Here is a 14511-nt window from a genome sequence, read left to right as displayed (position 1 = left end):
GTAGACTGTGGTTTTATTTAGTATTTTATTTGCTTTTTACCATCTTCTTCACTCATACAACATCATCTTTGGTGGCAGTGTGACACTTCGGGACACTGGAAATTAAGTTCCTCAATTATTTTTTAAGCTTTTTAAACCTGATCTGTCATGGCCGGCTGAGATACTGCCCTGCAATACAGATGGAAGATGCGACAAAAACTGCTGATGGATTCCATATTTTTTTACCAAGTGCTCTCTGAATGTTTTTCGGTAAAGAGGCGACTTGTGTTCTGTAAAAGCAAGCGTCATTCACAATATATAAAATGTTCCCATGTCTCGAACAACCTTTCTGAAGAACTTGTGTTTCCCTTCAAAGCACATTGTCCACACTTCACAAAGTGGACCATATACATTCATGATGGTAATGTTCTGCATAGTGGTGTTTAGGTCACAGTCTAAAGTCTGTGAACTTAGACTGCAGAAGTTCTCTGCTCTGCCACCTTTTATTCAAGAATATATATCAACTCAGTGGTATGTCTTATGCCAGAACCAGAATAAGAAGAGGAAGGTGTCTAGTTCGGAACCGGTTCTCATGGCCATTTCCTCCTGTTATACCCTTGGTTGAGAAGCCTTTCACAATTGGCACTGGCTGATCAGTTTTGTCTGTGAATGAGTATGGAAATGATCAGATAGCTTCAGTAAGTTAATCTACAGTGATGCATTTCTTTGGCACCAGGGGCCCCATGTATGAATGTTGCGTACGTCCGTTTCTACGCTCACGTCGAAATGTATAAAAACAAAACTTGGCGTACCGCTACGCACATTCTCACGGTAGCTCCAGACATGGCGTACGCACGTTTCTGTTCGGTTTTGTAAACAGACGGCACCCAGTGGTAAGTCATTGCTACTGTGGATTCCCTTTTTAAAGTCACAATCATGACGCTGACTTTATCCAATACACCGACATTAATTATATATTGTTTACAAATGTACGGCACATGATTTTTATTCAGTTTGTTTAGAAAATGACCGAACTATTTCAACTGGCAGCTCTTGCGTTATTGGAAGACATAGCTTATGGAAGAATTAGAAGAGACCACGTATTCAGGGATCATAGTGATTTCTTGGCCCATCACGATGACTGGCTTCTAAGTCGATTTAGATTTCAAGGGCAATAAGAGCAATCCTTTTGGAGCTGTGTGCTGAACTATTGCGCTGTACCTGTTCCTTAACAAATTCTTTCCACTCTCGGGTTTTTAGCCACAGGTGCTTTTCAGCGAGAACTTGCGGCGCGATCGGGTATTTCTCAGTCAACACCAAGTCGCGCCATGCCAGCTGTATGGGACGGCATAATCCGCTTGTCACCCAGATATATAAAATTTTCTTACACTGTATTTGAACAGGCAAACATTAAACCACAATTTGTCCAGTTTTCCCAGTGTAATCGGAGCCGTCGACTGCAAACACATTGCAATAAATGCACCTTCAGAGAATTAATTTGCTCATGTAAATAGAAAGCACTTTCACTCTATTGATGTACAAATTATGTGGGATTCGAACACGCGTCTCATAAATGCATGGGCGTCGCCGCCATTAAATCTGTTTAATAATTATTCGTTTGGATCCTTCCACATTTCACATAAAATATTAGTTTTATGCCAGTGCGTCCCCCCGTTATTCATAAACATGCAAGTAATTCAAGCAAGTATGCTACGAGAAAAACTCACCGGCGCTGACATCGGCGTCCCCCTCGCCCGATAAGTGTGAAACCCCACTTCCGCCTGTGCTGTTAAGACTCTTACGGTGAGCGGCCACTCGTTTTCTCACGTCGACTTTAATGTCTTTTAACTGACTCCGCCACGCGGTGCCATTCCGTCAACTTTCGTTTATTGCTGATGCCACTACTTAAACCACCAAATAATATCACTTTTCTCTTCGCGATTTCTGTTAACATGACCTCCATTTCGCACTCGCTGAAATACTTCTTTTTTTCCGATGTGGTTTATCCATTGTTGTTTAAGAAAAACATAGAACAAAGTGGGCATTTATACAGATTTACATATGCAAATATACATAATTATGGGCTGGTCGGGGTGTGGCCGTGGGCTCGTTCACTCATTGGGATTTATAAAGGGTGTGTGCGTAGATATGTGCTTAAGCACAGTTTTGTGCATCTGGATTTTTTCTTGCTTACGTACATTCCTAGTTTTGTCCGTACGCCATGATTTAATGTGAATTCTATGCTCGTCATTATACATGAGGCTTTTGAACTGTCCGCTGATAACAAGCTGAACGGTCCCTCTCCTCTTTAGCCCACAGGACATGGCATCCATGATTTCCTAAAAGAATTTGAAATTCGCCAGACGAGAGCAGTTTTCCATTTTTCCAGAGTCCATCTTAAATGGGTTCCGGCCCAAAGAAGTCAGTGACGTTTCTGGATCATGTTCAGATGTGGTTTCTTCTTTGGATGGTAGAGTTTCATCCTACATGTGTGGATGCAATAATTAACTGTGCTCACAGATAATGGTTTTTCAGATATGTTCCTGAGTCCATGCGGTGATTTCCACTATAGAATTGTGTCTGTTTTTAATGCAGTGCTGTCTGAGGAGCCGAAGATCACAGCTATCCAATATTGGATTTGGCCCTGTCCCTTGCGTACAGAGATTTCTCCAGATTTTCTGAAACTTTTAATATAATATTATGCACCATACATGACGAAATTCCCACATTCTTTGCAATATTATGTTGAAGAACATTATTCTCAAATTGTTGCACTACTTGCCCGTGCAATTCTTCACAGAGTGGTGAACCTCTCCCCATCTTCACTGCACAGAGACTCTGCCCATTTTTTTGGAAACAGGACTATGTCAGGACTATTGCCAAACTATCTTGCCAAGCACAATGTGGTGAATATGCAGTGACACCTGACATCGAACTGATGTCGTGAAATCAAATGTAATATTACACCAGTTTTCCTGTTAAGTAAAGTAACGTGAAGTACTCCTAAAATAGCGATTCATTTTCCAAATCAGCCGGCTTCAATTGTCATACATTTACATCGATTTTTAACAGAGTCGCGATTCGTCATTACGTGCCTAATGACAACTAATCGCATTCCTCCAAGACTCTCATGACCAGAGACAGCGGGAACCAGCTCGGAGGACAGATAAATGTTCTGAGGGCAGAAGGGAAAAATGATTGGTTCATGGAGATAACCAATCAAATTGTAGAGGAGGCAGGATCAACTACATATCCTGGTCCCACCTCTTCTGCCATCTGATTATCATCTCCCTGAACTAATCATTTTGGTGTATGTATAAATTCCACAAGTCTGAATGGCACAGCGTATAGCAACAGATGCAATCAGATACTTCAGTACATGAAACTGGGTTTTAATTACAGGTTATTCACATCCTCGAAATGGAAAAAATGCCGTGTGGTCTGTGAAAAAGAAGCACCTCCATGGTAATACTGATGGCGGCAGCCATGGGCCTGTGCATGCGGAACTATAACAGATGTCTGTGAGAAAAGCAGCAACCATTTGCTTGCCAGTTAATAATATGGTTACTTACGCCTTACATCATTTATCTAAGGGAATTCTTTGAATGGATATTTTTGTTTTGAAATAGACTGGGCATTATGTGATGCACAAATGACAAGTCCATAGATAGGCAACCGATAGTTTTTGCATGCATTTCAAAAATATAAAATACTACGTATATTATACATTTACATACATTTGTACTTTGCATTTGACATTTCATAGAGGATCTGACATGGGCCAAAAAATCATTCTAAAAATATCGGAAACATATTGTTCTTTTCAAAATCTATATAGTCTGCCAAAAGGTTACAGCTTTTCTGGTTACATTTCGAACCCAAAACATTGTGTGTGGGGATGAAGAAGTTTGGCAGTACACCTTTGCGAAGCCAATTCTGAAAGTCCTCCAGGAGTCGCAAGAAACACCAGTCCAATTGCTCCATCTTCCAGTCGCTGTCATCCGCATACTCCGCGCAGGCGTGGAACAGCGTGCTCTTAGCGTGGTAGGAGCAGAACTTGGAAATATCCTTCGGGTACTTCTCCTTCAGCTTCTCCAACAGGTGCTTCAGAAGTTTCAGACATTCTCTTCTACAAGGGGTTCAGGAATAGCAAGTATTTCAGTAATTGCAGTTGCAGAATTTGTTTTGGCTCCAGCTCCGATTTGCACGTTCAAGGTTCATCTCATCTGAGCCTTTTAAATTTATGCTGAGCTTTACCAGCATTACGCTGGTGTTGCTATAACTAATAATGCTTCTTATGTATACATAAAATAAATATATTTTAATATAAAATATTAATCAGTTATAAACAGAAAAATTGTGTTTAAAAATATATTTACTATCATTACTTACTTGGCCAACACTTTCATCCACAGAAAATGTAAATTCTTTGTACAACTACACATTTTAATAGAGGAATTCAGAACACGGGGTGGCATGGTGGTGCAGTGGTTAGCACTGTTGCCTCACACCTCTGGGACCCGGGTTCGAGTCTTCGCCTGGGTCACATGTGTGCGGAGTTTGCATGTTCTCCCCATGTCGTCGTGGGGTTTCCTCCGGGTACTCCGGTTTCCCCCCACAGTCCAAAAACATGCTGAGGCTAACCGGAGTTACTAAATCGCCCGTAGGTGTGCATGTGTGAGTGAATGGTGTGTGAGTGTGCCCTGCGATGGGCTGGCCCCCCATCCTGGGTTGTTCCCTGCCTCGTGCCCATTGCTTCCGGGATAGGCTCCATGACCCAGTAGGATAAGTGGTTTGGAAAATGGATGGATGGATGAATTCAGAACACACAACCTCTGCAAAGGTATAACAGACAGACCCTTGCTGGTTTGAATAATGGCAATCCATCTCCTAGCCTAGCTGCGGTTAATGGTTAAAGCGAACAAATTGATATGGGGCAGGACGGGGGAAAATCACTGCGCCAGTTGCACATGCTGGGGCAGGACGGGGGAAAATCACTGCGCCAGTTGCACATACTGGGTGGGAGGCTGTACCTGCAGCATTTGGTGCCCTGCGCTTCACAGCAGGTCTTCGCAGAACCGTGGGACTTCAAAATGTCCTTCTCCACGTGGGAGAAGGAGATTCGCCAGGCATCTGTGAAGACACCACCACAGCAGTATTGTGAAATGGAAATAAGCACTAAACTGCATCTGAAACTGCGATCACCGTCACTGGCAAAAATAAGAATGACGGCCTTCGCCTGATGCACAGTAACGAGTGAGCAAATCCCTCCTTAAGAAAAAAAAAAGTGTCTGCCAACATGTATGAAGTTTCGCAACTTTGTTGATTGTTTATTAAACGGGTTGTGTGGGCTTCTTAAGCGCAGAGCTTTCATTGCAATATATATATATATATATATAAGATTTGAATACAAACCCATGACTGTTGGAAAGAAATGTGGTGGGTGTTTTACACACCGAGTCACTAAGGCTGTATAAATAGTGATGGATCAGGAATTTATGTGCTTATAGTGTGATTAAAATAATAAAATTAGAATATAATAAATGTAATTACAGATAGAGCCGATGTCATTAAATGCATTATAGCCTAATAGCTAATAGTCTAGCTCTTTTTTCCCTTCAGAAGAAGCATCATACAAGTATCATCATGACAAAATTGCAGTTTTGGGAAACAGTCGTACTTCGGATGTTAATTAATTGGAACTAACATAGTACGATTTGTTGTTAATGCTGACTTTCATCATTGTATGGGAAACGCAGCCCAGATTAGTTTGTGCTTAACCCAGAGTCAGTATGAGATCAGTTATGTTGTATGTAGGCTATGGGTGTGGTTTGTAGCGTTTTAATTTGATTAAAATGTAAAATGTAAGTGAGGATTATTTAATTCACTCTCTATGAAGAATTCAGTGATAAAAGGAGCTTCATTTTCTTTATGTGATAAATGGAATTTGCAGTAATGTCAGTATTTTTTTCTATTTTTTGCATTGTAAAGGTTTTCGACCTGAAAGCAAAGTTCCCCAACAATAAAACATAAAAGGTGATGAAGTAAAGTGCTGTTTGACTTATGCCATACAGTCTCTGTCACTGGCTTGGCCCTTTTCAAGTTTGGGCAGAAGCTGAAGCAAACTCTCCAGATAACTTGACATGCAGACACAATGCAAACCGCCCACATCCTGCTCATTACTGTCCACCCTTTCAGAACACATAAACAATAAAAAAAAATCCAAAGCTAACTATTTTTGGTTAACAGATAAATTCAGTTCTGCAGTTACTTGAAAGGTTATTAATTTGATGTTTATATGAGGGTGACAGAATAGGCAATCAACACAAAATTGTAATAATACTAATTAAAAAACAATCCTGATATTAAATTAAATATTTGACCACATTAAAGTTTTAGGCAAAGAAAATATTTAAACCTATTTATGTGTATGTGTATAAAATAAACTCAATTTAACATTAGAATATATGAGAATTAACATAATAAAAAGTAACAATAAAAACTCATTTCTTCTCTTCTCTAAAAAGTTATTGATATTTTGTTGGATGGCTAGATAATCACCGCTTTGGTTCCCAAACCTCTCTTCAGGGGCACCTCAGCCGTTCCATGTATTCGTTAAAATTTCACCACGAGCTCAATTAGTTCATTAATTTGATCAATTAAATAACTCGATAAGGTATTGATTAGCCAAACAAGATATGCTAGTGATCAAATAATAATACATTGGTATATCGAATGGTTGCCACAAACAGGGACGGATTACGGACCGGGCCAGCGGGGCTGCTGCCCAGGGGCCCTTGGGTTGCAGGGGGCCCGTGGGGCCCCTAGCCTAAAACAATTTGCAACACTTATCAACAATGTATTTTCGTTTGTCTATTTTAGAGGGCCTACATTCTTTGATCCTCTGCCTACAAGGGCCCCTGACCCTATAGGGAGGGCGTTTGGCTGCCAAGGGCCCTTGAATTGTGGTGGTTGTAGTGGTGGTGCTGGTGGGGGCCCTCGCGAACGTTTTGCCCAGGGGCCCACACAACCCATAATCCGTCCCTGGCCACAAATAGCCTGCAGAGGTGAGTTTGGGAAAGGTTTGAAAATGGCTAAGCAAATAGACTTTGGCAGACATATCATTATGGTTTAACACCAAAATGAAGATCGTTCAAATATTTTCTTTTCCTAACACTTTTGAACAATGCTGTATATTCTGTTAATCACTACTTTCACTTTGTGACCTAAATATCCTGTCACACTTTGAAAGGTTTAAAAACTAGATAAAGTAAAAAAGGAACGGAAACTCTGCAAAGCTGAAGGAGCATCTGACAAGTCCTAAAAAACTGTTTCCTGTAATACAAAAACAACAATGTGAATAATCGCCGTCAATTACCTACTATAATAGGCACAACCGAAAATATTTAACTATGTGAATCTAATTCTCCAAAATTAATGGGTGCTACAAGACAGAAAAATTAGTGGAATTATGCTTTAAATTCGCTTTGGGTGAAGATTCGAGTTTTATCCCATTTTCCCCACTTTAGAGCATTCGATTATTTCTCTCCAACTCGGAACTCGAATGAAAATGTCACGAAATACGTCACTTCCCGTCGGAAACACGCCTCTTTTATGACGTTAATGTCGAACAGAATTTTCTTGTCCGAGTTGCCCGTGACGTAATTTCAACATGGCGGTTTGTAGTTTGTTTGCCTCTCGAAAAAAGAATATCGTTATGAATGTACTAAAATATTTTATAAAGCTTTTAATGTGGTTTGACTAGTTCGTGTTTCTTGTATGTTTGTTTGTCTCTCGGAAATAACATTCTTACTCCAAAACTGCTAAAATATAAAGCAACTACACACAGCAGCGTATTCGTGGAAACAACCAATGTTTCCATGTGCAAGCGCACCGAAAAGATTACGGCCGCCGCACTGCCCAAAACCAAGTATGATCTTTATGTTCTTGCTATTGAAAATCGTTCGTTTCTCAGCAAAGATAGACAGTTAAAAGACCTGTTGTACTGACATTACACCAGGAAAATCACATAATAGATATATATATAAAAAAAATGTATTTTTTTTCGTTACTAAAGGAGAAAATGTGGGCTATATGTGCACTATATAGGCTTAGTCAAAGCTGTAAACCCAGTAGGTATAATTATTATTAATAATAATAATAATAATAATACATTTTATTTATAATGCCCTTTACATCACAAGATCTCAAAGGGCTACAAGTTAAAATAAAAGAGACGAAATGAACAGTTTAAAAGTAAACCATTTTAAAACCTCTAAGTGGAGGAACCAAAGGTTTTGTTAAAAGGAAATGTCTTTAGATGCTAATTACACTGTCGATAAGTTAACTGATCATTAGAACTTAGTTGTCATTTACATGACTAACTCATATTTAACCCATATGTGATATGTGACCTTAATAGCTTGCTGGTCGGGGATTCGAACCTGCAGTCTTTCAACAACGAGTGCGCTTCCCTAACCATTAAGCCACCACCGCCCACAATAGCAAAGCCCAGCGGTTTGCAGGTGTGCACACACTCTGAAAAAAGGTAAAAAAAGAAAAAAACAGGAATTGCTGTATAGTATTTATAATAATATCAGCAACTATTAAGCGTTTCTATTTCAATTTGGTTCATAAGGTAAATGAAATAGTGTATGTTGCCAAAAATCATTTTTAAGCGCTCAATTTTTAAGTGCTTTTTAAAAGTTTTTGGTGTGAGAATCTATCCGTAAATGATTCGAGTTTGGAGTAATTTCCCGTTAATGAACTGATGCGAAAACGGTACCTTTGGCACAGATTCCATCCTGGGCGTCACTCCCATTTCCTTCGTATTTTGGCACCAAGTAGAAAGGTTTGAATCTGAATTCTTTCTTCACCTTGGTGCCGAGCCATTTCTCGATCAGGAAGCCACTCTTAGTGACAGGCGGCCAGGTGGAATGGACCTCCAGCCCAAGCACGACATCCAGACTGATCTGCAGACCGTCCTTCTTCACTAGGAGGGTCACCGCAGGGCTTCCCTTCCTCTTTCTCTCTACTTGCACATCTCCAAAGAAAGAGGGATATATGAAATCAGCGAACCTCAGGGCCTTTTTCCACAATTAGGCATTGCACACTGTGGTCCTTTATCCCCTCAGTCAAAAGCCATACATAAGTTTACACAAGTTCCGTGAGAAAAAAATGCGGAGGTTTTGTTCTGTATTTTTGTGAAATGCTAACCGAACGTCATCCCATGAGAAGATTATACAAAATTCAGGTCTCCATGGTAATGAGCTTCAAATAAATATCTATTTCAACAAATCGCGCAAAAATAATTTTGCAGTTTGAATTATAAAGCGAATTGATCAAATTGAGCGAATGATGGCCATATAAAATTGCTTATTTTAAATACTGTTAAGTAAAAAATATTTATTGCAGATCCATCCTTACTTAATGCCTGCCCTCAATATGGCATGGCGACCCACCTGTCATCGCGGTACTATCCAGGGCATTTTTCACATGAGTCCTGAATTTAGCCAGCATTTCACTAGCAGACACGACCCCGTGCCCATGCAAAAAGTCAGCGAGAGGATGTCCTCGCGACTTCTCCTTCACCGCGACGCTGTAGAAAGCGCCATCGTCGCCGAACTCACGAAGGTCCACGCTTTGCACCCGGATAGCCAAAATCACATCAAACTCGTCAGGCTGTCCGACCTAAGAGAAATATTAATATGCCAACTGGATACCAAGCTCGCAACTAAATATTAAATACAAGTACTGGCTTACATTCTTATTGCTGAAAAAAAAAAAAAACCTTGAACGCAGTTTAAATTGAATTCAAAATTTTCAATTGGCAGTAAACCGAATAAAAATGGCAAAATAAACATTTCTTTATAAGATGCTAGTTTATTTGTATGTTAAAATTTGCCTCACACACACACAGTGTGTATATACAGCCACGTGAAAGCAACCTACTGCTCAGTGTAGCATTCTGCCCGTAGAACCAGGATTAAACCAAGATTTGAGAAAGCAGATTTGTTTAAAAGTATAGTGATCTTGTAATTTTTTTCACAGCTGTATTTGCCATAAACCCTACATTTAATGTTATATGGGCATAAAGTTGAGACAAGACCAAAAATAACTAGAATGAAAATTCCTTAAGAAATTTTTAGATGGACCAATTGCACTTCATTTGAAGAGCTGGAGTTCCTAACAAAGCGGTTGCTCTGTGGTGGTGTTCCAAATAAAATGGTTTGTACGTTGTTGGTTAGTGGTAGCTAGGCTTTGATTCATGTAAAAATAAATGAGTTATTGCAATTTATCCAACTGCAATATTGACAAACGGTTATAGGTCACATAGAGCTGGTGTTCTGGAAAATAGATGGGTGTGAAAATTTCTTCATAGGGTGTGGAGGATTACAGAGGGCCAGAGGAATTCATTGAACTTGGTTTGATGTTTGAAAGTGCGACGTATTTTTTATTTAACGGCTTGTATCGCATTAATACATTTACCATTTTTGTTACGAAAAAAATAAATGGAGTTAAGGCCACTTAAAAAAAAATGGTTCTCGTCCCCGCCCGACCCGCCGAAATGCCTCCGACCCGAATTTTTTTTTATTATTTCGTAAAAATCGCATGGAAAATGCCCAAGAATGACGACATTTGATTTCCCGCGCATTCCACATCGACGTGATCCACATTGTGTAATCCTAGTCTTGGAATGGTTTCATGAACCTAAATTTGTCTCTACCTGAGATGGGCTGGTGCAAAGATTTAAATCTGGGGAAGTGATGTGGTACATGTTCTTAAGTACTTGTTTGAACAGTTGTATTTCCTTGTTCAAACATTCAGGTTCTTGTATTTTGTAAATTCCTCGTGTTTTAACATGTTTTAATACACTTTCTTTCTAGATATATATTTTAATATCTTGGTTGTTCATTTAGAATGGGAATGACAAACAGAATATTGGTTTCAAATAGTATCATTTTTATATTCACGAATGAAACATCAGCATAAAGTATCCAAATCCATAGTTAGGAAGGCATTTATGAGATACACATGGATCAAGGAATTTACATTCTTGTATTTTCTTACATTTAATATATTTGAAACGCAACAAACGAAGAACTGAAGAGGCGTACTAAGTAGGTCTGCTCTCTTCGGTATGTATTTTCAAATATGTATTTCCTTACATATTTGAAAGTCCAAACACTCAATCAAAATTTTTTTAAAAAATAAATAAAATAAAAATCCCGCCGCCCGACCCACCCCCTCCAAAAAAAGGACGAGAACCAAATTTTTTTTAAGTGGCCTAAATGAGACCTTTTTCTTGAGGTAAAATGAACGATCCCTTTCCATACAGTAAGACACATTGCAAATTGAATGCTTTCATAGCAGCTAAAAAGTAAGGGGTCAATGTGAAATATTTACCATCCTTTGCAAACGTGTACATTTAAATAATTTATTATTATTATTATTATTATTATCATTACTACTACTACTACTACTACCTGTAGTACCTGAAGAGTAAAGTTCACTCCGCTTTTTCCAGTTGCAGTTATAATTAGCCTATTTTTTTCGAATTACAGCTACATTTTACTTACTTTCACATTCTCGTAGTAGCTTCCAGTGCGCAAACTTGTAACTTGTCTGAAGCAATCTGTTTGTCTTTTTAAATATTTGACTATGTTTTCTACGATGGTGTTTATAACGGCGGTAGACTCCGATCGGGGGCTCTTGCGAATCCTCAGCTTGTCGAGTGTCGTTAAGAGCACCTGGGTCACATTATCCTTCGGTGTTAAACCCTTAATCTTCGATCCCTTTGAAACCCCGCTGTCTTTACCAGCCCGGGCTTGCGCACCTTTTTTGCGCACAATTCCATTATCCTGGCCAGCACGGCTCTTCACTGTTATTAAACCCTTAGTCTTCGAAAGTGGAGGAGGAGATTTTTCCAAGCATTCAATCTCACAGGGATCTCTGACCACGTTCGATTCTTTGCGGCGGCCACGGAGAGAGCGAGTAGGAGCGCAACTCGCTCCTTCGTTCCCGATAGGACTTGATTCGTTTGCACCAGCTCCCTTTGAAACTCCGCTGCAACTCGCTCCTTCGTTCCCGATAGGACTTGATTCGTTTGCACCAGCTCCCTTTGAAACTCCGCTGTCATGTCCGCGACCTTTGCGCATAATTCCTTTGCTTGACATTTTGGCGTAAAAAGAGTGATCCTGTCATACAAAAGGGTTACTGAAACCATTCCGCAGGTCTTATGTAATCGGGGCGGTCCATATATGTAGGGACTACTGACGTCGTCTGTAAAATAATGAAAGTTTAGTTAGTGCGGGAACATCCAATTAAATAAATAAAACCTGCATGAAATTCAGCACAACCACGATCTCATTAAAGGCAGGCTGCAAGCTACTAATTTTTCTAATCTTTTTTGACATTTAGAAGCGCAGTTTCTGTCACGTTTTACGCGTATTGGCAAAGTTACAAAATCTGAACTTCTGCGTATTGTACATTCCGTTGCTCAGTTGATGCGTTAGAGCCCAACTAATACGAATGAATTATTTATTGAGGCAGTTTGGTAAAAACAGGGTGACCAGATACTTCAAGCGAGGACAAGGTTTGTGTAACTGTTGCTAAGATGGTTATTTTACAAATCACCTTTTGCTGGTTTGATTTAATACAGAATGTATACTGTGTTAAAAGTATGTTAGTGCCCTCTGCTGACTATTTATGTAATTGATCCGTGTTAACCCTTGAATACATGGTCATGTGACGGAATTGGGGAGGAGTAAATGCATGCTGGAAGATTCATGGAGTCGATTTTTGGTTTGTCGGCTTGTCACTGCCGGATCTGTAATAACTCCTAAGCATTTGGTCAGAAGGCGCACACGATAATTTCTATTTATTGTATTTACTTGTTGTCTTGTATTGAAAAGTTGTTTGGAATTGCGGTGATGTATGAGCTACTGTTTATCGGTAATATCATGGATCTTTTAGAATGGCTTGTAAGATTAAATGCAATTCAGGAATTTAATAATATGTTTTATAGTTTTTCACGGTGTTTAGAAGAATAAAGACGAAATAAACTTCGTCAGCCGGGCGTATGTTTTCTGTACCAAATGAAGAACTTTTGGAGTTGTTATAGTTTTTAAACTACCATTTCAATTAATAGGACCTGGGTTTCACTTTAGCACTGAGATGTTGCTGTGTGCTGATTGGTCAGTGTCCTATAATCATGCATGTGCCACTAATGTTAATAGGAAGGAGCTGGATGTGTCTTTCAATCAAGGAAACAAACTAGTCAAAACACAAGAATGAATTTAATTATTTAGCCTTGCACAGGAGCTGTTCAGTTTTAAAGTAGTTTGGAAAACCTGAAGTAACTCAAAGTGTCCTCTTTGCCATGGATTTTCTGGTCTCTTTGGTCAAAAGTCAAGTCAATTTATCTGTATAAGCTACTATGTATAGCACATTTTAAAACAACAGGAGTTGACCAAAGGGCTTTCTGATGGAGTAGGATTGTTATACTGCAGTCCTGGAGGCCGAGAGTCAGTAGCGGCTGGCCCATAGGGGGCGCTCGGGCACCGCCCTCCCAGATGGGGGGGGGGGGGATACAAAATATATATAGAGATGTTTTAATCAATGTCAGTTTTACTTAATAGTGTGTGCCTATATACATTCTGAATTATTTAAACATTTCCACAAACTGACTCATTCAACAGTGAATTTCCACCGATCATTTCTCTTATTTTGCGCTCACCAAAGCGCCCCAGAAGTACGGCGGAATAGCCAATCGTGTATGCTTGCTAGGCGAATATAAAAAAGATTTCTCCTATCAGCATCGCCGATTTAAATGGTTTTGGGGCGTTGGAAATTTCGCCACCTGCTACAGAAAATGCGGGAAAGGTTTGGATTGTTCTCAGGTCAGTCAGTCAGAGAGAGATGATGGTGACGACGACAGTTGAGGGGCAGCTTCCAGCAAGTTCGGTGAGATCGTTATTGAATTAACCTTTTGCGAGAAGGACGATGGTGGAAAGAAATCCACGCTAAGGAGCTGGGACCCGACAAGCCCGAAATAAATATCACCCAGCCAACTAAAGAAATTACATTATGATTGTGAAATTGTTGTCATTTTCTGACTGTTCATTTGAATGCTATATACTGTGGTATGAGCCTACTGCCCAGACCCAATCTCAACCCAGCTACTGCTCTCCTTGGGACGTGGCAACCGTATGTGCATTACATGTCATGTTAGCATTGACATCATTTTTATGCACAGTATTCATTAATATACAATCTATTATGTAAAATTTGTCAGCCGGATAAAGGCCACAAATAATTATATAGCAGTCGCTCTGCATTATGCATGCGACACTAGCTTTGTTGATCAGCTGAGGAGTTGGATGATTAGTTCAAATATATTAAGTCTGAAGTGGATTGGTTTGAACATATCATACATGGTTGGGTCCAGGGCTGGACTGGGATTAAAACTTGGCTCTGGAATTTTGCCCATACAGACCCACCGCACATACATCAATTTTCCATACCTACTTG

General features: G+C 39.7%; 1 protein-coding gene across 1 annotated transcript; it reads right to left on the bottom strand.

Annotated features, from left to right (window-relative positions):
- Positions 1-3355: 3355 nt before the first annotated feature.
- Positions 3356-12266, bottom strand: cgasa (cyclic GMP-AMP synthase a). The gene is made up of 5 exons (XM_049002351.1): positions 11559-12266; positions 9441-9669; positions 8765-9022; positions 5013-5112; positions 3356-4108 (listed from the first exon to the last, which is right to left on the bottom strand). Exons 1-5 carry the CDS (start codon positions 12153-12155, stop codon positions 3769-3771), a joined length of 1524 nt encoding a protein of 507 aa, XP_048858308.1. The 5' UTR covers positions 12156-12266; the 3' UTR covers positions 3356-3768.
- Between the last annotated feature and the right edge of the window lie 2245 nt (positions 12267-14511).

Source organism: Brienomyrus brachyistius, unplaced genomic scaffold (genome assembly GCF_023856365.1).
Source record: "Brienomyrus brachyistius isolate T26 unplaced genomic scaffold, BBRACH_0.4 scaffold67, whole genome shotgun sequence".
Classification (NCBI taxonomy): domain Eukaryota; kingdom Metazoa; phylum Chordata; class Actinopteri; order Osteoglossiformes; family Mormyridae; genus Brienomyrus; species Brienomyrus brachyistius.
Note: the sequence above shows the minus strand (reverse complement) of the source record. Positions and strands in the feature narration are given on the sequence as shown.

What these genes read in the sequence shown, in the direction of transcription:
- cgasa (XM_049002351.1), bottom strand. Translation starts at nt 12,155, where the DNA reads ATGTCAAGCAAAGGAATTATGCGCAAAGGTCGCGGACATGACAGCGGA. An exon ending in GCTACTACGAGAATGTGAAA is followed by an intron (nt 9,670 to 11,558) that starts GTAAGTAAAATG and finishes TATTTCTCTTAG; the next exon opens with GTCGGACAGCCTGACGAGTT. An exon ending in CAGGGCACCAAATGCTGCAG is followed by an intron (nt 4,109 to 5,012) that starts GTACAGCCTCCC and finishes AACCCCTTGTAG; the next exon opens with AAGAGAATGTCTGAAACTTC.